Source organism: Tamandua tetradactyla, chromosome 1 (genome assembly GCF_023851605.1).
Source record: "Tamandua tetradactyla isolate mTamTet1 chromosome 1, mTamTet1.pri, whole genome shotgun sequence".
Lineage (NCBI taxonomy): Eukaryota > Metazoa > Chordata > Mammalia > Pilosa > Myrmecophagidae > Tamandua > Tamandua tetradactyla.
Genome location: NC_135327.1, coordinates 25,518,240 through 25,541,956, shown reverse-complemented (window position 1 = coordinate 25,541,956; position 23,717 = coordinate 25,518,240). Strand labels below are relative to the sequence as shown.

At 39.0% G+C, this 23,717-nt stretch overlaps 1 protein-coding gene across 4 annotated transcripts in view; it reads right to left on the bottom strand.

Moving 5' to 3' along the window:
• Positions 1-23,717, bottom strand: part of ATRN (attractin) — a 251,559-nt gene that overhangs the window by 137,111 nt on the left and 90,731 nt on the right. For all 4 annotated transcript variants that reach the window (XR_013156514.1, XM_077112624.1, XM_077112634.1 and 1 more), the window contains exons 5-6: positions 6,469-6,674; positions 5,489-5,657 (exon numbers count right to left, since the gene is read on the bottom strand). Coding sequence is in view for 3 of the 4 variants with exons in the window: in XM_077112624.1 (XP_076968739.1) it covers positions 5,489-5,657; positions 6,469-6,674 (375 nt within the window). In the remaining variant the exon portion in view is untranslated. The remainder of the gene's footprint in view (positions 1-5,488; positions 5,658-6,468; positions 6,675-23,717) is intronic.

Below are 23,717 nucleotides of genomic sequence, written 5' to 3'. Positions count from 1 at the left end.
TAAATACTGATTTCCCCTAAGACATTTAACTTAGGATTTGATTTAAAGGAAGCTTCACAGGAATATATTTCTCTGTGTACAGTGAAGTACATTTACATATTCATCTCATTCTCTTCCTAGGACAATCTAGCACCTTGTTTCCATTCATAGCGCAGGGGAACAAACATTGTATCTTAAGGAACCAGCAAAGGCTCTTTGAAACACCCTCCTCTTCTTTCTCCAGAGCTGAGCCTTTCTGGTATCCAATCAACAAAGAAAAGGGTCCACTCGTGGCTAGTCCTTCCACTCTCTGAAACCAAGGGCTTGCTTCATGTTGGTCTAGAGATCAGGGAACAGTAAGCAATGGAGCACTATGCGATTTGGATGCACAGGCCACAAAAACTACCTATAAAAGATGAGGAAATCCAGAGCAACAGACTCAACAGCTTTTCGTAGTTATTTCACCTTTGCACACACCAAAAGATGAGGAAGGGCCCCTTCCCCACTCCTAAACATTGGTAATCACCAATAGCAGAAGTCTGATTGCTTGTTGCACAAAACACATGAGAACTGGGGATCCCTCCCACCCCATCCTAGTACTGAATAATGATAATGATTAATTGACTCTTTCCCCATATAACAAAAAAATGGGTGTTTGGAGAACTTAGCCCCATATTTCGGCAGATAAGGTGATATAGAGCAGAAAATCACAAAGCTGAAGACTTGACCTCCCTGGGGACGGTGGGCATCTTCACCATTCAAATCAGTGGGGCAAGTTGTATATGCTCTTAGGCCAGTCCCCAGCTGTCTGCACAGCCTGGCAGACCCAGCATCAGGGCTCATCCCAGAAGGAAGCGATATGCACAGTGTAGCTCCAGCACCAGTTGAAGTAGTGAGGGTGGGTAGCTGGGTGATAGTCCAGGAAGAGCAGAAAGGTGGCCACGGAGGCTGCACAATGGAAGCTGTCCACATGGATGAAGGAACCAAGGTTGCAAGAAGTGCTCATAGTTAGCACCATCCAAGTCCAGTACTACTCCAGCCAGCAACACATAATACCAAAGTTTCTCAGTGATATAATCCAAGTGCTTTGAGTTCTTGAAGGTTAGGTAGAACTTGTAGTGAGCCACCATGTACAGGAGCTTGCTATTGGGCAAAGGCTGCCCTGGCTTGCCGTTACTGAACATGTCCACAGACATGTGCTAACTCAGCTGATGATAGTAGCAGACCCAGGCCTGGTGCCTGACCCAGCGGCTCACCATCAAGCCCCCAGACTCTTTTTCTAAGTCAGTGGCAGTGACCGTGACTAGTCACTGGGGTGGTTCCTGGGGTAGAGCCATAAGGCACCAAGACGTCTGACTGCCTGGTAAGAGGGCATCCAGTTGAAGAGGTTGCCTGTCCACTTCACAGGGGAGTCAGAGGGTGACTCAAAGTTTATTCACTCTACACAGACCTGGTGTACCAGTTTGAAATAGTTGTGTACCCCAGAAAAGCCATGTTTATTAATCCTCATTCAATATTGCTTGATGGGATCTTTTTTTATTGTTTCCATGGAGATGTGACCCACCCAATTGTGGGTTTTAACTTATGATTAGATGGTTTCCATGGAAATGTGTCTCCACCCATTCAAGGTAGGGTTGCTTACTAGAGCCCTTTAACAGGGAACAATTTTGCAGAGCCAACAGGGCCCACACAGCCAGAGAGACCTCTGGAAAGGAAGAAAGGAAATGTCTCCGGGAAGTCTTATGAAATGAGAAGAGAAAGTTAGCAGATGTTCCTATGTGCATTTCCAGCTGAGAGAGAAATCCTGAACTTCATTGGTCCTATCTTTGAAGTTAAAGTATCTTTCTCTGGATGCCTTAATTTGGACATTTTCATTGCCTTAGCACTACAAACTTGCAACTTAATAAATTCCCTTTTTTAAAAGCAGTTCCATTTCTGGTATATTGCATTCTGGCAGCTTACAAACTAAAACACCTGGGGTTCTGGGGTCCCAGGCAGCCAAGGCTTCAGTCATTGCTGCCGCCTCCTCCTTGTCATCTGACACCTGTAGCTCTAGCTCCTCTGCTGTACACCTCTGGATCCCCCAGGGCAGGGGACAGGAGGGGTTCCCTTCACAAGTTCCCACTATGGAAAAGCACAAGCATGGTCATCCCTGTAAGCCATGTGACTTGTAAGCAGGCAGCAGCCATTGACACTGAAGAGTAGCTGGCAGTTGGAAGACAGCCTTATGGCACCACTGTGTCTACCAAAGGCCTCCCACCACAAAACCACACCCACCACCCACAGTGGCAACTGCTCTCAGTAGACATAGGCAGCCAGTGCCAGGCACATTTTTAATGAAAAAAATTTTCCTCCTTTTGGGGAAAATTCAACTTCCCCAAGTACAGAATTTCTGATATTCTCACAAGCAGTGGGGACAACCAAATCAATAGGCTGAGCCCCCAATCTTGGGGTTTGCGTATATGAAATTCAACCCCACAAAGGATAGTTTTAGCCTACTTAAAATTTGGCCTAAGAGTCACCCCCAAGAGAACTTCCTCTATTGCTCAGATGTGAACTCTCTCTTTCAGCCAACACAACTAGCAAACTTACTACGCTTCCCCCCCTACATGGGACATGAATCCCAGGGGTGTGGACCTTCCTGGCAAAGTGGGACAGAAATCCTAAAATGAGCTGGGACTCAGCATCAAGGGATTAAGAAAATCTTCTTGACCAAAAAGGGAAAAAGAGAAATGAGACAAAATAAAGTATCAATGGCTGAGAGATTCCAAACAGAGCTGAGAGATTCCAAACAGAGCCGAGAGGTTATCTTGGAGGTTATTCTTACATATTAAATAGATATCACCTTTTTAGTTAAGGTGTAATGGAGAAGCTGGAGGGAACTGCCTGAAAATTTAGAGCTGTGTTCCAGGAGCCATGTTTCTTGAAGACGATTATATAATGACACAGCTTTCGCAATGTGACTGTGTGATTGTGAAAACTTTGTGTCTGATGCTTCTTTTATCTATAGTATGGACAGATAAGTAAAACATATGGATTAAAAATAAATAAATAATAGGGGGAATAAATGTAAAAATAAATTTAGTAGACTGAAATGCTAGTGAACAATGCAGGGGAGGGGTAAGGGGTATGGTATGTATGAAAATTTTTCTGTTTTTCTTTTTATTTCTTTTTCTGAATTGTTGCAAATATTCTAAGAAATGATCATGGTGATGAATATACAAAAAAAACAAATATTGTTGAGTGGGATCTTTCTTATTAAGCTTTTTCCATGGAGAAGTGGCCCACCAATTGTGGGTGGGACCTTTTGATTGGGTGGTTTCCATGTACATGTTTCTCCACCCATTCAAGGTGGGGTTGCTTACTACAGTCCTTTAAGAGGGACTCTTTTGGAAAAAGCTTGAGAGCCCACAGAGCTAGAGACTTTTGGAGAAGAAAATAAAAAAACAGCCCCCAGGGAAGCCATTGAAGAAGCCAGGTGAGAAAGCTAGCAGATGTCATCATGTGCCTTCCCAGCTGACTGAGGTGTCCAGAAGCCAAAGACCACAGCGATGTCACCACTTGCCTTCCTAGCTGACAGAAGTGTTTCAGGTGGCATCAGCCTTTCTTGAGTGATGCCTTAATTTGCACATTTTCACAGGCTTAGAACTGTAAACTTGCAACTTAATAAATTCCCTTTTTTTAAAAAAAAGGTTTTCCTCCTTTGTATAGTCTATTTCTAAAGCAGTATGTGTTGTATTTATTTATTCCGTGTTACTTCTAACAATTCTGATTGTCTTAAATTTTTTCAAATTCTTTCCTAATTGCTATCATCTCATTTCTGAGTTTTTCTAGTTCTGATTATATTATTTTTCATATCTTATATCATTTTCTTATTATATTTTAGCTTGTATTAAATATTGGGTTATAATTTTCATCAGTTTTGTGAGCATATTTTCCTATTGTGCTTTCATGTCTGAAAAGGTGTTATACTGTACTGCTTATTCTTTTTTTTTCTTATAATAACTTTCTATGAGATTTGACCTTGGTATTTTTCTGTTACTCAATTTTAAGCAAAATTATTTTTCCCTAAACTTTTTTTTACTGGGCCTTGACTTGGGACAGTTTTTCAAATTTCTTAGCTCTCGAGTTCCCTCTTCTGTTGTTTTGGTATAATGTTCAAGAATATGGGAAATTATTTATTGGGATCTCCTGGCTCTGTTATCTTTCCCCACTGTTTTCTGGACTTTCCTTTAATTTGCATTTTACTGTCCCTGTCCTGCTCAACTTGAACTCTATTCTCAGCAGTTTCTCCTCAGTGCATCCTACAGTTCTTCAGCAGTAAAACTTTGGCTGACTCATCTTGAGAGCTAATAAGGCACAAACTAAAGCAGGGCCTCTTCAGATCCTTCCATAGATCAGATGAGCTCATCCTACTTCTAGAACATGCAAAATTATTTCCAATTTTGACTCCTGTTAATTGGTTTCCTGAGCTTTCAAGTGAGGGTATGACAGTTCCAAGCCTGCCAATCAATCCTAACACATCCCTTTGTTTATCCCTGCACTGATGCTAATACTATACAAGCCTGGAGGCTGTCAATGGTTTATCCTCACCCATTACTAGGACATCTTTTGAAAAGTTTTGTTTGTTTTGTTTTCTTGCATGGGCAAGCACCAGGAATCGAACCCGGGTCTCCAGCATGGCAGGCAAGAACTCTGCCAGCTGAGCCACTGTGGCCCGCCCGAAAAGTTTTAACACAGACACTGCTCATATGTTTTTGGTCTTGCTTTCTTAATTGTTATGCATAACTTTAAGGGTATATTGCAGGAGATCCAGAAATTATACCACCACTACAATTTTTCCAGAATCCCCTAAAGAACAGTGTTATTTTTTTTTTGACAAGCTTCATTAATAGAAAATTCCTAAGAAAAATATTCTAGATCATAAAATAAGTATGAATAAGTGTTCATAAATTTCTTTTAAAAATCAATTTCTAGGCCTCTCGGCCTCCTTCCCTCTGCACTTGTAAGATTTGTCCACATGCTCCTTTTCTCTGCATGTGTACTTAATAACTTTATTACCTACTTGCACTTAAAAAAAAATCAGTCTCCACAGATAATTCCACAGTGACAACGTATATTCTCCCTCCAAAGTGAGCAGCACGGGATCAGCAAATGGACCTTAATCCCTGGGGAGTAAAAGACATGGGCATAATCTCCACAAGCAAATGAAATTCAAACAATCTGAGCTATAGAAATATTAATTAAATTAAGGAGGAAAGCAATTATTAATACAGAACCTATTACTTATACCCAAAGCAAAATATCAGAGACAATATCTGGAAAGGATGAATATTTACACATCATGGTAGAGAATTCTTTGTGACTCTCAATTTTAAAACCTAAGGATGTTTTCCTCAGATGGTAGAATTTACTAATGACTTCTTCTTTCCTTTTTGTTTACCTAAATTTTTAAAATTTTCAAAATGGAAAAAGCAAGCTTCTCACAAAAATCTTTAAATCAACTTACGCTAAAACCATGTTGTAATCTGAGTGGTTGAACATATATCCTCCAATAACCCACATTATATTTCCATTGACTACTGCTTTGTGAGATGCTCTGGGGAGCTTTAGGTTAGAATATTCCTCTCGAGTCCAAAATGACTGGTTAGCTGGCACAGGAATTGAACATCCAGGACCTAATAAAACATAATAAACAGGCTGACAAAATGCAGCTTTCAAATAATTGCATTTCAAGTTTTAAGCCTCCTCATGTAACAAAAATTTAAAACTACTTAGTCTTTCCCTTAGCATGTAAGCATCAGATAAATTCCTTTAATTTTTGCTAGGTACTTAACTTTATTTAAATTCTTAATGTCAGCTAAAACCAACAAACTATTAGGAAGGGCCAATCAGACAGTGGCTTAAAACAACTTCGTTTTTCTGTAAACCTACAACTTATCATATTAAAAAAAAAAATCTGACAAAAGCATTTAAACAAGCACATCTCCTTTCAAAATAAAAGGGTCTAAGGAAGTGCTAAGTGTATAAAGCACTAAATAGTAACAGCTGTCATCATCCATGCAAAGAATTCACTAAAGCTTCTTTAATAATCTACTTCTGTAGATAATTACAGTAGTTTGACTGCTTTAGGATTTTAAGGTATAACTGATCCCAATTTCCTCAGAAAGTTTCTAAGGAAGCACCATTATTGTCAGCCTCATTCCACTTCCTAAATTGGTTCTCTGTTATGTCCTCTTGAGGCTGAGACCAAATTCTCTAATTTTCATGAATGAATTATAAAGAATTTCCACAATTCTAAAGCAATCACAGTCACCCATATGTGAAATAGAAAATTTATTAAAAGCTGAATAAAGGGATATGAAAATTTAAATGCCACCTGACATTTTCATAAATGGTATGTATACTAAAAAAATAATAAATGTACACTTTATTAAATTGGGAAAATTCTATAAATTGAAAGAAAAATGAAATGAAAGAAGCACCTACCCTGCCACTCTGAATAACATGAGCATCCTCTGACATCACTTGAATTGCAGATGCCTCGATGAGGAAACCCACAGTTATTTGTACAGTAGGGAATATCACATGCTTCACCTTTCCAGCTCTCAGAACATTCACACTGAACAGTGTTGCTGATATTACTGATCTTACATTCTCCTCGACCTGAGCAATTGTTCGGACACATGTCAAAACTATAAAAAAAGGAGGTAAAATTATGTCAAAACAAAGCAATATTTCCATTAACTTAACTCCTCCTATACAAAATCTAAAATTCTCACTGTTTTTCCAGTTCATTCTCAAACATAACTGCAGTACTTAAGATTCAGCCTAGGGCAGGCCACGGTGGCTCAGCAGGTAAGAGTGCTTGCCTGCCATGCCCGAGGACCCAGGTTTGATTTCCAGTGCCTGCCCATGTATAAAAAAAAAAAAAGATTCAGCCTAAATGGGGCCACTCACAGGTGAAATAAAGTCAATATAACTTGATTCTCATAATGTAGAGGCAAGTTAAATTACAAGATAAGAAAAGAAAAGATTTGTATAAAACTGTACAGACTTAGCTTCCTAAGAGTAGGATGATTATCCTATTCCTGGCATCCTATAAATGATGAGCATTACAAAATTGCCAGAAACATACTGGGTACTTTGGGGAGAAAAAGATTAAAACAAATCGCCAGTAATACACTACTGCCCTCATGACACACAACCCTCTGAACAGTCTCTGAAAAACTGGAGAATTTTTATAAGATTATTTCCCACACTGCTGTATTTAAAATTCCCTAGTAAGGAGGTCTTTCCAGGAAGATGGCGGTAGAGGATAGGTCAAGTTCATCCCTGCTCCATGGAACAATGAAAGGAAGGACAAAAAAAAATGACCAGGACTATAGTTCCAGGATGCAAGTGACACTATAAAGGGGCCTCTTGAATGAAAAAGTAGAGAAACTGAGACAGAGAGAATGAGGTGAGTGAGCTTGGGCCTATTCCCATCAGCGGCAAATGGCAGCACATGGAGAAGTGCAGGTCCAAAGGAAGGAACATCCCTCCAATCCAGCCTACCCCCACAGCGAGCTTGGGAGATCTTCCCACACAGTTCTGCAGCCTTGAGTTCCCATGGGGAACTGGGAATCCTGCCCAGCCGCCCACTCTGACCAGCAGCCAGGGATTTCCGGGCTGGCTGTGGGCAGGGGCAGCTGAAATACAGAGCCACAGAGACCAAGGTCCTTCCAAGTAGAAGCTGGGGGGCCACCAGACCCATGAGTTCCATAAGTTCAGTCTCCACAGAGGTGCACACTGCTTACCCTCCAACCCAGGGTTGGCAGCTCTCAGTGCTCACTGAAATCAGCAGCCCTGGCTAGAATCACATCAGGTCTCCATCTTGCTTAGCCAGCTGCTGCAGTCGGGTAGTGGCATCCCTGAAGGGAAAAAATGCTCAAGAGCACCACCTGTTGGGAAGCCTCAAGCAGAACTGCATCCCCTCCGTGAAATATGGACCTTGATTTGGCAAGAGCTACTGACACACCAAATACAAAAGGGGACTTTCAGTGCAAACATAAGCAAATACAAAATCTTAGACGAGTGAAGGAAACCAACTATCAAGATAATCAATCAAATGCCCCAAACGCAACAGAAAATCACAAAGCACAGGAAGATTCAGGCCCACTCAAACGACCAAATTAAAACACCAGAGGGGGCATGGAATTTAGAACAACTACTCAAGGATGATAAGGACATAAAGGATATCGAATAAGACACTGTAAGGGCATAAAGAAGAATTTGAAAGAATAAACAGAAAAATAGCAGATTTCACAGAGGTGAAAAATACTGTAGATCAAATAAAAAATATACTAGAGAATAACAACAGCAGTTTTGAAGAAGTGGAAGAAAGAAAAAGTGAGCTAGAAGACAGGACAAACGAACTTGAGGGCACAAAAGTACAAATGGAAAAAAATTAAAAAAAAAAAAACAACAAGAAAGATGAAAAAATAGAACAGGATTTCAGGGAAACAACTAACAGCTCAAATATAAGACTCACTGGTGTAACAGATGGGAAGAGAAAAGTAAAGGGCTAGGAAGTTTAGTTGAAGAGACAATGGGGGAAAACTTTCCAACTATTTTTAAAGACATAAAGGTGTAAATCAAAGAAGCCCAATGAACCAAAACAGAATAAATTCAAATAGGCCTAGTCCAAGACACAGACAAATCAAATTGTCAAAAGCTAAAGAGAAGCACAAAGTCCTGAAAGCAGCAAGAGAAAAGCGGTTCATTACATACAAGGGAAAGTAAGGCTGAGTTTGGACAACTCAACAGGTACCATGGAGGAGAGAAGGCAGTGGTATACAATATTTAAGATCCTGAAAGAGAAAGACTTTCAGCCAAGAATTATTTATCCAGCTAAGTTGTCCTTCAAAATTGAGGAAGAGATTAAAATCTTCTCAGATAAACAAAAGCTAAGAGAATTTGTCAACAAGAGGCTTCCCCTACAAAGAAATACTAAAGGGAATTCTGTCACCTGAAAAAAAAAAAAGAGACAGGAGAGGGAGGTCTGGAGGAGGGCACAAAATTGAAGAGTATCAGTAAGTGTAACTTAGAGGATAAAAAGAGAGAGAGAAATAAATATATGGATCTGACAAATAAAAACTAAAGGATAAGATGGTAGACTTAAGAACTGCTCTTACAGTAATAATTTCGAATGTTAACAGACTAAATTCACCCATAAAATGATAGAGATTGGCAGAATGGATTAAAAACATGATCCATCTACATGCTGCTTACAAGAGACTCATCTTAGATCCTAAGATACAAATAGACTGAAAATAAAAAGATAGCAAAAGATGTCTATGCAAGCTGCAATCAAAAGAAAGCAGAAGTAGCTATACTAACATCAGATAAAATAGACTTTAACTGTAAAGATGTCATAAGAGGCAAGGAAGGACACTAGATATTAATATAAGGGACAATTCACCAAGAAATAACAGTCAAATGTTTATGATCCCAATCAAGGAGCTCCAAAGTATATGAGTCAAACAATAGGAAAACTGAAGAGAACAATAGACATTTCAACAGTAACAATTGGAGACTTTAACACACCACTCTTCTCTATAGATAGAACAATCAGACAGAGGATCAACAAGGAAAAAGAGAACTTAGACAATGTGATAAAGGAATGAGACCTAACAGACATTTATAGATCGTTACACCTCAAAACACCAGTATATACATTCTTTCTAGTGTGCATGGCACATTCTCTAGATAGATCATATGCTGGGACACAAAACAGGCCTTCTGGGACACAAAACAGGTCTTTATAAGTTTAATAAAACTGAAATTATTCAAAACACTTTCTCAGACCACAACAGAATGAAGCTGGAAATTAATAATCACCAAAGAACCAGACCTTTAACAAATATATGGAGATTAAAGAACACACTCTTAAATAATCAGTGGGTCAAAGAAGAAATTCTTAGAGAAGTTGGTAAATATCTGGAGAACAAAGTAAATGAGAATATTACATATCAGAACTTACCAGATGGAGCAAAGGTACTGCAGAGGGAAATTTATTGCCCTAAATGCCTACATTAAAAAAAGACAAAAGAGCAAAAATCAAGGACTTAACTGCGTACCTAGAGGAACTAAAGAAAGAACAGCAAACTAACCCCAAAGCAAACAAAGTAAGAGAAATAACAAAGATTAAAGCAGAAATAAATGAACTAGAGAACAACAAAAACCCAGAAAGAATCAACAAAACCAAACGTTGGTTCTTTGAGAAAAATCAGTAAAATCGATGGACTCCTTCCTAGGCTAGCACTGAAAAAAAGAGAGAAGGCACAAATAAAAAAAAAAAAATGGGAAATGAGAAGGAGGTTGTTAACCATGGGTCTTGAAAAAATTTAAAAATTACAAGAGGATACTATGAACAGCTATACGCCAACAAACAAGACAACTTAGATAAAATGGACAAACTCCTAGAAATGCATGAACAACCTACACTGACTTCAGTGAGAAGAAACAGAAGATCTCAACAAACCAACCACAAGTAAAGAGATTCAATCAGTCATCAAAAATCTTCCTACAAAGAAAAGCCAATGGCCAGATGGCCTCACAGGGGAATTTTATCAACCATTCCAAAAACACCAATCTTGATCAAACTCTTCAAAAAAACTGAGGAAAAAGGAACACTACCTAACTCATTTTATAAAGCTAACATCACTCTAATACCAAAATCAGATAAAGACAACTACAACAAAAGAAAATTATAGGCCAGTCTCCCCAGTGAACACAGAAGCAAAAATTCTCAACAAACTACTAGCAAATCGAAACCAATGACACATTAAAAGAATTATACATTCCGACCAAATGGAGTTTATACCAGGAATGCAAGGGTATTTCAATCAATGCAATACAGCACATTAACAAATGGAGGAGGAAAAATCACATGATTATCTCAATTGATGCTGAAAAAACATTTGACAGCTGCCTTCACCACCACCTCTACTGCATCACGGGGCTGGGCAGGTATGCAGACACAATGAGGTACAGGTGTCACCAGCAGTCCCCAGGAAGCTAAGGAGCATTAGACTGGATGGTTTCTTCTACTCCTCTCTCTAACCTCTCAAGGATTCAATGAGTTAGAACTGAAAATGTCACAGGAAGAAGCTACTCAATTTCATAACTTCTTTTAAAAGACCAAGTCCCACTATAAAAGTTCAGGACCAGATGGCTTCACTTGTAAATTCTACCAAGTAGAGAAGAATTAGCACCAATCTTTCAGAAACTCTTCAAAAAAATAGGAGAGGGAATACATCCCAACTCATTATATTAGGCCAGGATTACCCTGATACCAAAACCAGACAAAGAAGTCACAAGAAAAAGAAAGAAACCACAGAACAGTCAATGCAAAAATCATCAGCAAAATGAGTCCAGCAACATATAAAAAGTTTTATACACCATGACTGAGTAGGGTTTATAGCAGAATGCAAGGTTGGTTCAACATGTGAAAATCAATGTAATATACCACAGTAATAAAGGACAAAAATGACATGATCAACTCAATAGATGTAGAACATTATTTGACAAAATAATATATGACAAAATAGTGCTTTCATGGCAAAAACACCCAACACATAAGAAATAGAAGAGAATGTCCTCAACCTAATTAAAATACAAAGAAATAATCCCTTAGGGGGAAATTGGATGTATTTAAGCAGAAAAAGTATAAAAATTTAAATTTAATAAGACTGAAATTAATTTGAGCCTCCATTTGTTTTTAAAAGATCTTTTTCTGAATGGACCCTTATCAAGGTTAAAGTTTCTGCCTTTGAAAACTGACATTTATTTCTTTAATTGCCTGCCCATTCCTGTAGTTTTCTAGATTTGGTGAAGGTCACAGTAGTGTCCGTTTCCTGTTAAAAATAGAATATTTTATGTTCAGTTGAAATATCATGTATATCATTAAACATGTGTAGTAAAATAATTTTTTTAAAAAAGCATTTGACAAAATTCAGCATCCTTTTCTGATAAAAACTCTTCAAAAGGTGGGAATCAAGGGACATTTCCTTAACATGATAAGGGGCATATATGAAAAAACCATAGCCAGCATCATACCTAATGGTGAGAGACTGAAAGCATCCTCCTTAACATTGGGAACGAGACAAGGATACTTACTGTTGCCACTATTATTCAACATTGTACTAGAAGTTCTAGCTACAATGATCAGACAGGAAAAAGGAATAAAAGGAATCCAAATATGAAAGGAAGAAGTAAAACTTTCATTATTTGCTGACAACATGATCCTACACTTGGAAAACCCTGAGAAATCTACAACAAAGCTACTTGAGCTAATAAACAAATTCAACAAAGTGGTGGGATACGAGATTAATGTACCAAAATCAGTTATGTTTTTACACATAAGTAATTGACCTGAGGAGATAATTAGGGAAATAATCCATTTAAAATAGCAACTAAAAGAATCAGGTATCTAGGAATAAATTTAATCAAGGATGTTAAGGACCTGTATATAGAAAACTACAAAACATTGTTAAAAAAAAAATTAAAGAAGATCTAAATAGGTGGAAAGACGTTCTGTGCTCATGGATATGAAGGCTGAATGTCACTAAGATGTCAATTCTAACCTACTCTCAAACATTTAGAAAACAGATAGATGAATGGATAGATGGATGGAGTGATACAGAAAATGCAGCAAATGTTAAAACTGATGGAAGAGGATTTATTATTTCCCATGCCTCACACAATTCATCATGTGTAGTTCTCAGCACAGTATATTTGCTAAACTACTGACTCCTTTAATGAGCCATGCTGAAATTTAGGATTATTTTCTTAAGTGGAATTACTGCATCAAAGGGTAGAGACAGGTAAGGCCCTTGAAACATGTTATAGATAGGTCTTCTAAAAGGTTTGTACCAGTTGAGAAGTTTTCATGCAATCAGAGAGTGCATTTATGCTTTAAAGCAGCTGGCTTCATCTGCCAAGAATTAAGACTGTTGTTATAACCAGCGGGCTTGGCTGTGAGGCCTGCGGGCACTGCTGGCCATTCGGTACTGTGGGGAGGGGAGCCAACACCTGGCCAGGGGTTAGCAAAACTGATTCAGTCAGTAGACGGGAGACACCAGGCTTGCTAGGGCAGCCAGGCAGGGAATTGGCTGCCTACTGGAAGGACATAATTGGGACTGCAGTGGTTTGGTTTTGGAGGCTGCTCCTGATTGTATTGTTCTTGAGGATAAATATAGTCTCAATAAGTACATCCTTACAGTTCTGAAATGGTAGAACTATAACCCATAGCAAACATTGAAATCTTCTCTATAACTACTTGTTAAAATGTACTCTGATATTTACTGTTTTGTATATAAATATTTCACAATAAAAAACGTTAAATAAAAAATATATATATGCAAATACTACCCAACTGATCTATAGACACCATACAAAACATCAAAATTCCAAAAACCTAATTTGAAGACTTGGAAAAGCTAGTTATCAAATTCATTTGGAAGGGAAAGGGATCTTGAATAGCTAAAAATACTCTTTAAAAAAAGAGGGAAGTTGGAGACTAACACTTCCTGACTTTAAAGCTTATTATAAAGCCACAAAATGTTAGAATGTTCCTAGCATAAAGACAAAAATATTGACCAATGGAACCAAATGGAGAGTACAGAAACAAACCACCAAATCTATGGTCAATTAATTTCAACAAGACCCTCAAATTCACTGAACTGGAACAGAATAACCTTTTCAATAAATGGGCATGGGAGAACTGGATATCAATAGCCAAAAGGATGAAAGAGGACCCATAATTGAGATCGTATACAAAAATTAACACAAAATGGATTAAAGACCTAAATATAAGAGCCCCCATAAAACTCCTAGAAGAAAATACAGGGAAACATCTTCAAGACTTGGTAATAGGGAGTAGCTTCTTAAACTTTATACCTACAGCACAAGCAATGAAAGAAAAAAAGATGAATGAGAACTCCTCAAAATTGAAAGCTTCTGTGCCTCAAAAGACTTTAAGATGAAGAGGCAGCCAACTCAATGGGAGAAAATATTTAGAAATGACATATCAGAAACAAACAGACATTTGCACACCAGTGTTCATAGCAACACAATTTATAATCACCAAAGATGGAAATAATCCAAGCGTCCATGAACAGATGGTGGATAAACAAAACATGGTATATATATACGATAGAAATACGCAGCTGTAAGATTAAATGAGGTTCTGAAACATATGACAATATGGATGAACCTTAAGGACATAATGTTGAGTGAAATAAACCAGACATAAAAGGACAGATACTGTATGTTTTAGCTATCATGACTCTGGAAAAGGTCATAAGGATAGAAGTGAAGGTAGTTCATTAGTGGGATTATAAATAACACTGCAATGTTGAAGGTGAATAAGATTGAAAGGGGTTGTATTGAGTCACATATTGCACTGATTAACTTTACAATTATAAATAAATTCTTGCAAGAACTACTTCAAAGATCCGATCTTGTACAAAAAGTTAGTAATAGAAGGGAATAAGGGGTAAACTAATATTGTATGCTATGGTCTATAGTTAACAGGAAGACATCAACACTACCACAGCAATGTCGGGGTAAATAACTGTGGGGCAGGATAAGTGATAAAGGGAAGTTTAGATTTCATAGTTTCTGAGGCTGTGCTTATTGGTTCTTTTTCTCTTGGACCCATGAAAATTGCCTAAAATTGAGGGTGTTAATGACTGTACAACCAAGCAGGGACATGTAAGATATAGACTGTTTTGAATATTATCCATGAGGTCCAATAGATGGAGGGGACCAAAGGGTACAATGACTGAGAAGGAGAATGGCAAACCATGCATATGTACATGATGGAATATTGTGCAGCTACAAAAAGGAATGAAGTTGTGAGCCACACAATGAAGTGAATGAACCGTGGGAAAACTGTGTTGTACAAAAGAAGTCAAAAATAAAAGAACAAATATGATATGGTCTCTTGTAGAAAATACTTATTAGAAAGTTGGAGCCTAGCAATCACACTCAGTTCAGAGTTGTAAGTGTATTTCTAGATTCCGAGATGCTGTGCTATATGTGTATAAGCTGGTACTTCCCTGGAACTTTGGATACCTCTGTGACACCTGAAACTCAGAGCTGGAGTTCTGCAGCTCTGAAAGTCAGCATTGCTACATTCAACTGTTAAAGTAACTGAAAAAGAAGTCAGGCTTCAATTAGAGATAAAAACAAAGCTGATTTGGTTGGGACTAAGGTAAATCAGAATGCAGACCAAAGGACAATAGCAAATGTATTCTAGAGCTTCACCTACTGTATGAGACCAAAGGCACAGAGGTTTATTGTGTCTAGGACCTAAATCTTCTGTATCACACAATCTAAATCGACTTGCCTGGATAGCTCATTAAAACAATCCAAGCACGTGGAGCCCAGAACAGTGAAGAGGACTTGTAATTCTGTACAACTTAACATAATACCCGGATACATCCTAGATTATGGTGGGCTGATAACTAAAACATAGTGGTAAAGTCCCTTGAGGAAACTGGAGAAAAAATATAGAACTACTAAACTTTCCTACCTGGGAAATCTCTGGCACTCTGTCAAACATTAGGGATTCCAAAAAAAATAGGCCAAGCCCTTGATTTTGAGGCTGCCCTTACAAAACTTATTTTTGTAGTGGAAAGTTCAGAATACCTATAATTATGCCTAAGAATTGCTCCAGGAAACATCTTTTGTTGTTCAAATGCAGCTGTTCTCTTTCTAAGCCCAACTTTACAAGGAAAACCATTACCTTCTCCCCTACATGGGATATGACCTTCAGGGGTGAAAGTCTCCCTGACAATGTGGGACATAACTCCCAGGGATGTATTTGGCCCTGGCACCTTGGGATCAACAACACCTTCTTGACCAAAAGGGAGAAAAGAAATGTAACAAAATAAGGTGTAAGTGGTTAAGAGAGTTCAAATGGTATTGAGAAGCTATTCTGGAGGCTACTCTTACACAAGCTTCAGCTAGACACTACTAACTGCAATGGCTTGTCAAACCCCAACCAACATCTTTCCTGGTAATCTTCAAGAACACCCAGTGCTTTATCTCAGATTTTACAAAAGTTTCACACATGAAGTTTACTTTTCAGAAACCTAAAACCTCCAGATGGTTCCTAAGCCAGATAAATCCTGAAACCCACAGGTGCCAGTCTCTCCAAGAACATCAACCAGTTCCATCCCTCTATCCAATACTGTCAATACTCGTATACAATATGAAGAAGTTAGAATGAGCATAGCCAAACCATACCTAAAGATTGGGAGAAGGATCAAAGGCGAAGAAGGCGATATAACAAAGAAGTTAGGATTTAACAAATGAGTGTTACTACCAAATCATTATATTGATATTTCTTTTTAGTTTCCAGTGTCTTAGAGCAGCTAGAAAGAAAAACCTGAAATTTTTTATCTGTAACCCATATCAAACTTTGAAATCTGTTCTATAACTACTTGTTAAGATGTACTTTAAAATGTAATGTTTTTTTGTATATATGTCATATTTCACAATAAAAAGTTAAAAAAAATTTTCTAGTAAGTTATCTACTCCTTTCAGACGGAAAAGAGAGAGCCAGTTTAAATTAATGCAGCAACTTATAATGTGCTTCATGATAAAATGACTCAAGATTACACTGACAGTACTGTGAAATGACATAATTTGGATTTTGTGCTGGTTTGAAAGGATGCATGTCCCCTAGAAAAGCCATGTTTTAATCTAAATCCCATTTCATAAAGGCAGAATAATCCCTATTCAATACTGTATGTTTGAAACTATAATCAGATCATCTCCCTGGAGATGTGATTTAATCAAGAGTGTTTGTTAAACTGGGATTAGGTGACATGTCTCCACTCATTCAGGTGGGTCTTGATAAGCTTCTGGAGTCCTATAAAAGAGAAAACGTTTTGGAGAATAAAGGAGATCAGAGAGAGCAGAGAATTCTGTAGCACCATTAAGCACAGAGTTCAGCAGCCAGCGCTTTGGAGATGAAGAAGGAAGACGCCTCCCAGGGAGCTTCATGAAACAGGAAGCCAGGAGAGAAAGCTAGTAGATGATGCTATGCTTGCCATATGCCATTCCACTTGAGAAAGAAAGTATGACTGTGTTCACCATGTGCCTTCTCGGATGAGAGAGAGACCCTGAACTTCACTGGCCTTCTTGAACCAAGGTATCTTTCCCTGGATACTCTGATTGGACATTTCTATAGTCTTGTTTTAATCGGGACATTTTCTTGGCCTTAGAACTGTAAACTAGCAACTCATTAAATTTCCCTTTTTAAAAACCATTCCATTTCTGGTATATTGCATTCTGGTAGCTGGCAAACCAGGACAGATTTTAAAAGGATAGGGGAAATAAGTGGACTGTCAAGATACTTTAAGAGTGTATACACGTCTTCTAAGGCCCGAAAAAGAAAACTAAAAAAAAATCTTGTATCAAAGCATGTCAAAAAATCAGGAATGCAGTTACAAAAACAAGCAAATTAATATTATTACCTACACCTAAATACCAGTTGATGATATATTTATAATTGGATGATATAAATATTTATACACAGTATTTGCATAATCTGTATTACAATTATAACAAATATACATATACTTTACAAATCCCAGTAAACAGATTCCAGTGAAACAGAGTAATTTTTTAATCCTAAAATACTATTCAAAAAGCTCATTACCTAACTAAATCAAGCTTTCTATAGAAAAGCTGAATTACAACCCTGTAGGCCACTAGAAAGTGGTATCTACTGCCTCTCATGATACATGCACATAAGTAAAGTTTCAATACAGGGAAATTTCATCTTTATTAAGAAAAAGTTCTTTGAAAGGCAACAGCGTGCAAAAGATAAAGTTTAAATCAATTCAGATTTGACTTGTTATGCTGAAATAGCTACAGCAATCACAACACTACCTTTTTTTAAAAGGCCTAAAAGAAAAGAGACAAAACATTTCCATTATGCATTCAAACCTGTGCTTCCACAATAACAGTATCAAATTATAATTTCCTACGACACACTTATTAACTATATATGAAGGAATGGCACACTATCAAAACTTCATGTTACTGAAAAGCAAAGAGGAGAAAGCAACAGCACCCATTAAACTAAAGGTGGGAAAGCATAATTTCAACTTCTCCTTATACTCAACTTTTCCAATCAAGTGCCCTTGGGCACAGGTTTACTTAGTATGCCAAGATTAATTTTGAACATTATTTTAGAGGAATGAGTTCCATAAAATCTCAAAACACAAAAATATTTTTTAAAGCTCTTAAATTGGAAAATCAGTTAATACTTTAAAAACATATGCTACATTTATCTAATTTGACGTAATAAGAAAACTAGTCTAGCTAATTTTCTGCACTTAAATATGAATCAGAAACAGCAAAAAGACAGAGTTCCAATTTGTAATGAAAATTAAATTTAACTATTTCCTTTTTTCTTCCTTTAAAAGAAAATTAGTGTCGGGCGGGCCATGGTGGTGGCTCAGCAGGCAGACTTCTTGCCTGCCATGCTGGAAACCCGGGTTCGATACCCGGTGCCTGCCCATGAAAAAAAAAAAAATTAGTGTACACAAAATAGCTGTAAGTAAAACCTAATGTCCACCTGTGGTCATCCCAAAGACAGCATTCAATGCAACCTGACAACATCTGGAAAATGAGTGACCATGGGTATTTTTTTGGGAATAAAGACCATTGTTCTATTTGGCTTTTCATAGGGTCTGTGGCACCCGAACAGTTTAGGACTCCTTTTTAGAGAACAGAGATTTTGAAACTGAGGTGCTAATAAAATTTAGGATGATCTCATCATTCCTTCATTTAACAAATACTAATGTTGGTCTCTAGGGGAGCTCAAGGTGTCCCCCTACACCATCTCCAAGAACCCAATCAAGGTAAGAAATATATACATTCCCAGAGAAAATCACCAGCCTTAGAGCTAGAAGAACTTTCCAGTCCTATGGCAAAAGATGTCTAATGACAAGGGGTGCTTTAACTGCCTGCTCTCCTGGGGTGCCCCCTCTGTGGAGCTTCTCACCTCGCACAAAAAATTTTTCTGGAGTTTCTCATTACTACCCTGAGGGGTCATGCAATAGCAAAGCCTGCTGCTCCTGTAGCATGCCCTCCAACTCAACCTGGGAACATACAGGGAACTAATGGCTCCTGGATGAACTGACAGACCAATGCTATTCAGAATGCTGAGTATGGACTGGTAGCAGCAGCCTCACCCAGGAGCTTAACAGAAATACAGATTCTCAGGCCCCAGCTCTGCTGAACTGGGATCTCCGGGAGTAGGGTCCAGGAATTAGTATCTTAACAAGCCCTCCAGGAGATCCTTCTGCATTCTGAAGTTTGGGAAGCCTTGACCTAAGCCTACATCACCTCCTCCTCTCTTCTATCAGAGCTGAACTTCACAGAGCATCCACTCTCACTGTCATGAATTCCTAACCTTCCTTCCCGAACTTCACTCTCCCTAGGGGAACAGTGGGCCACCTCTGGTTACTCAACTCCCTCCTTCTTGAAACTTTCTTGTCTGGGCTTTTGTGATAACATATCTCCCTGGCACTCCTCTGCCCCTTAGCTGCCTCGACAGTCCCTCTCCTCACTGTGCATACAACCATAGACCAATCAGGCACTGTTCATGTGCCATTGGTTCCCAGACAACATCCCAGCCCGAACAGCTCTTATGAGCCCCAGACTTGAACATACAGTCACCACTCAATGTCCTGCTTAGACATTTAACGTGTCCCTAACCAAACTCACTGGCCTCCTCCCCTATGTGTGTCACTAAAAGTCACCTTGCTATTACTGTGCTAAGCTGCCCAGCTTGCCAAGTCACAAGCCCTGGGTGCCTGAAAAACTGAATTACCATGCCCATTAAGATAGAGACCTGAGGAAGAGTCATGCGCTCGCCCCCAGAAAGCACGGAGGTCCAGCGCACATCCTGTGAAGAAAAGAGGCCATCAGTAATGTGCTGAATTGCATCCTCCACAGAAAGACATATTTAAGTCCTAACCTCCTGCTTTGTAATTCTGAATCAACTGCAGGGGCACCCCTATCAAACACAGCCAGTTAAGTCCATGCTGGCAAGCCTCTGCCACATCCTTGCACACTTTACGCTGAAACCACAAGAGGTTTCCCGGTGTTTTTTCCATGTGGCCTCTGCATGGTGTGCTGCCTTCTCCCCAGGGAACTCGGCTCTCCAACCACCACCATGCCCTCTTCCGCCTTCACCGGCTCCTCCACCACCGTCCTCGACAGCCTTGCCATCCTCACCTTTCCTCCTCCAGAACAGCTACTAGGGGAGTAGAAAAGATACAGAACAGCTCCCGGGGCCACGACAGAGATCAAAAAGACAGCATACGCCATCCTGGAGCGGCTGACTGGCTGGGAGAACCCGCTCCGGTGAGATCGCCGAGGGGCGCGTGCTTCCCCGGGCGGGGCGGCAAGCGGCTGGAGTCCCTCCCCTCCTCCTTCCCAGGCCGGCTGGCAGAATTGGGCAGGCAGTCCCCTCAAGCCGCGGCGGCTGGCGCCCCCACCAAGCGCAGCCCCCTGGACCAACTGAGAGAATTGGATCGGAAATCCCCAGGTCACGGAGAATGGTGACCGGGGCGGGGGGGTCCCTTCCAAACACGTGACTCCCCGGTCCGGCTGGGAACAGTGCAGTCTCCCGGGCCGCGGCGGCTGGCGCCCTCCCGCCACGCTTGGCGCCCCGGGCCGACTAGGAAATTCGGACGGGCGCTCTCCCGGGCTGCGGTGCCGGCGACCCTCCCTGCGTTCGGACTCCCGGGCCGGCTGGCACACTTACAAGCCGCTTCGGCAGGCGAATCTCCCCCACGGGGACAGTTTTCCAAAGTTAAAGGACCCACAGCACCTTTTACTGGTGGGACCCGCAGACAAACGTGTGCCACGAGCACCACCTACTGGGCAGGATAAGAAAAACAGAACCCAGATATTTCACAGAAAAATTTTTCAACCTGTTGGGTCCAACACCCAGGGAAATCTGCCTAAATGCCCAGATGCCAACAGAAGATAACGGATCACGCTCAGAAAATTGAAAATATGGCCCAGTCAAAGGAAGAAACCAATACTTCAAATGAGATACAGGAGCTGAGACAACTAATGCTGAATATACGAACAGAAAAGGAAAACCTCTTCAAAAATGAAATCGATAAATTGAGGGAGGACATGAAGAAGACATGGGCTGAACAAAAAGAAGAAATAGAAAAACTGAAAAAACAAATCACAGAACTTATGGAAGTGAAGGATAAAGTAGAAAAGATGGAAAAAACAATGGATACCTACAATGATAGATTTAAAGAGACAGAAGATAGAATTACTGATTTGGAGGATGGCACATCTGAATTCCAAAAAGAAACAGAAACTATCGGGAAAAGAATGGAAAAATTTGAACAGGGTATCAGGGAACTCAAGGACAATATGAACCACACAAATATACGTGTTGTGGGTGTCCCAGAAGGAGAAGAGAAGGGAAAAGGAGGAGAAAAACTAATGGAAGAAATTATCACTGAAAATTTCCCAACTCTTATGAAAGACCTAAAATAACAGATCCAAGAAGTGCAGCGCACCCCAAAGAGATTACACCTGAACAGGCATTCTCCAAGACACTTACTAGTTAGAATATCAGAGGTCAAAGAGAAAGAGAGGATCCTGAAAGCAGCGAGAGAAAAACAATCCATCACATACAAGGGAAACCCAATAACACTATGTGTAGATTTCTCAGCAGAAACCATGGAAGCTAGAAGACAGTGGGATGATATATTTAAATTACTAAAAGAGAAAAACTGCCAACCAAGACTCCTATATCCAGAAAAATTGTCCTTCAAAAATGAGGGAGAAATTAAAACATTCTCAGACAAAAAGTCACTGAGAGAATTTGTGACCAAGAGACCAGCTCTGCAAGAAATACTAAAGGGAGCACTAGAGTCAGATACGAAAAGACAGAAGAGAGAGGTATGGAGAAGAGTGTAGAAAGAAGGAAAGTCAGATATGATATATATATAATACAAAAGGCAAAATGGTAGAGGAAAATATTATCCAAACAGTAATAACACTAAATGTTAATGGACTGAATTCCCCAATCAAAAGACATAGATTGGGAGAATGGATTAAAAAACAGGATCCTTCTATATGCTGTCTACAGGAAACACATCTTAGACCCAAAGATAAACATAGGTTGAAAGTGAAAGGTTGGGAAAAGATATTTTATGCAAATAACAACCAGAAAAGAGCAGGAGTTGCTATACTAATATTCAACAAATTAGACTTCAAATGTAAAACAGTTAAAAGAGACAAAGAAGGACACTACCTACTAATAAAAGGAACAATTAAACAAGAAGACATAACAATCATAAATATTTACGCACCGAACCAGAATGCCCCAAAATACATGAGGAATACACTGCAAACACTGAAAAGGGAAATAGACACATATACCATAATAGTTGGAGACTTCAATTCACCACTCTCATCAATGGACAGAACATCTAGACAGAGGATCAATAAAGAAATAGAGAATCTGAATATTACTATAAATGAGCTAGACTTAACAGACATTTATAGGACATTACATCCCACAACAGCAGGATACACCTTTTTCTCAAGTGCTCATGGATCACTCTCAAAGACAGACCAAATGCTGGGTCACAAAGCAAGTCTTAAATAATTTAAAAAGATTGAAATCATACACAACACTTTCTCGGATCATAAAGGAATGAAGTTGAAAATCAATAATGGGCGGAGTGCCAGAAAATTCACAAATACGTGGAGGCTCAACAACACACTTTTAAACAACAAGTGGGTCAAAGAAGAAATTGTAAGAGAAATTAGTAAATACCTCGAGGCAAATGAAAATGAAAACACAACATATCAAAACTTATGGGATGCAGCAAAGGCAGTGCTAAGAGGGAAATTTATTGCCCTAAATGCCTATATCAGAAAAGAAGAAAAGGCAAAAATGCAGGAATTAACTGTCCACTTGGAAGAACTGGAGAAAGAACAGCAAACTAACCCCAAAGCAAGGAAAAGGAAAGAAACAACAAATATTAGAGTAGAAATAAATGAAATTGAAAGCATGAAAACAATAGAGAAAATCAATAAGACCAGAAGTTGGTTCTATGAGAAATTCAATAAGATTGATGGACCCTTATCAAGATTGACAAAAAGAAGAAGAGAGAGGATGCAAATAAATAAGATCAGAAATGGAAGAGGAGACATAACGACTGACCTCACAGAAATAAAGGAGGTAATAACAGGATACTATGAACAACTTTATGCTAATAAATACAACAATTTAGATGAAATGGACGGGTTCCTGGAAAGACATGAACAACCAACTTTGACTCAAGAAGAAATTGATGATCTCAACAAACCAATTACAAGTAAAGAAATTGAATTAGTCATTCAAACGCTTCCTAAAAAGAAAAGTCCAGGACCAGACGGCTTCACATGTGAATTCTATCAAACATTCCAGAAAGAATTAGTACCAACTCTCCTCAAACTCTTCAAAAAAATCGAACTGGAGGGAAAACTACCTAATTCATTCTATGAAGCCAACATCACCCTCATACCAAAACCAGGCAAAGATATTACAAAAAAAGAAAACTACAGACCAATCTCTCTAATGAATACAGATGCAAAAATCCTCAATAAAATTCTAGCAAATCGTATCCAACAACACATTA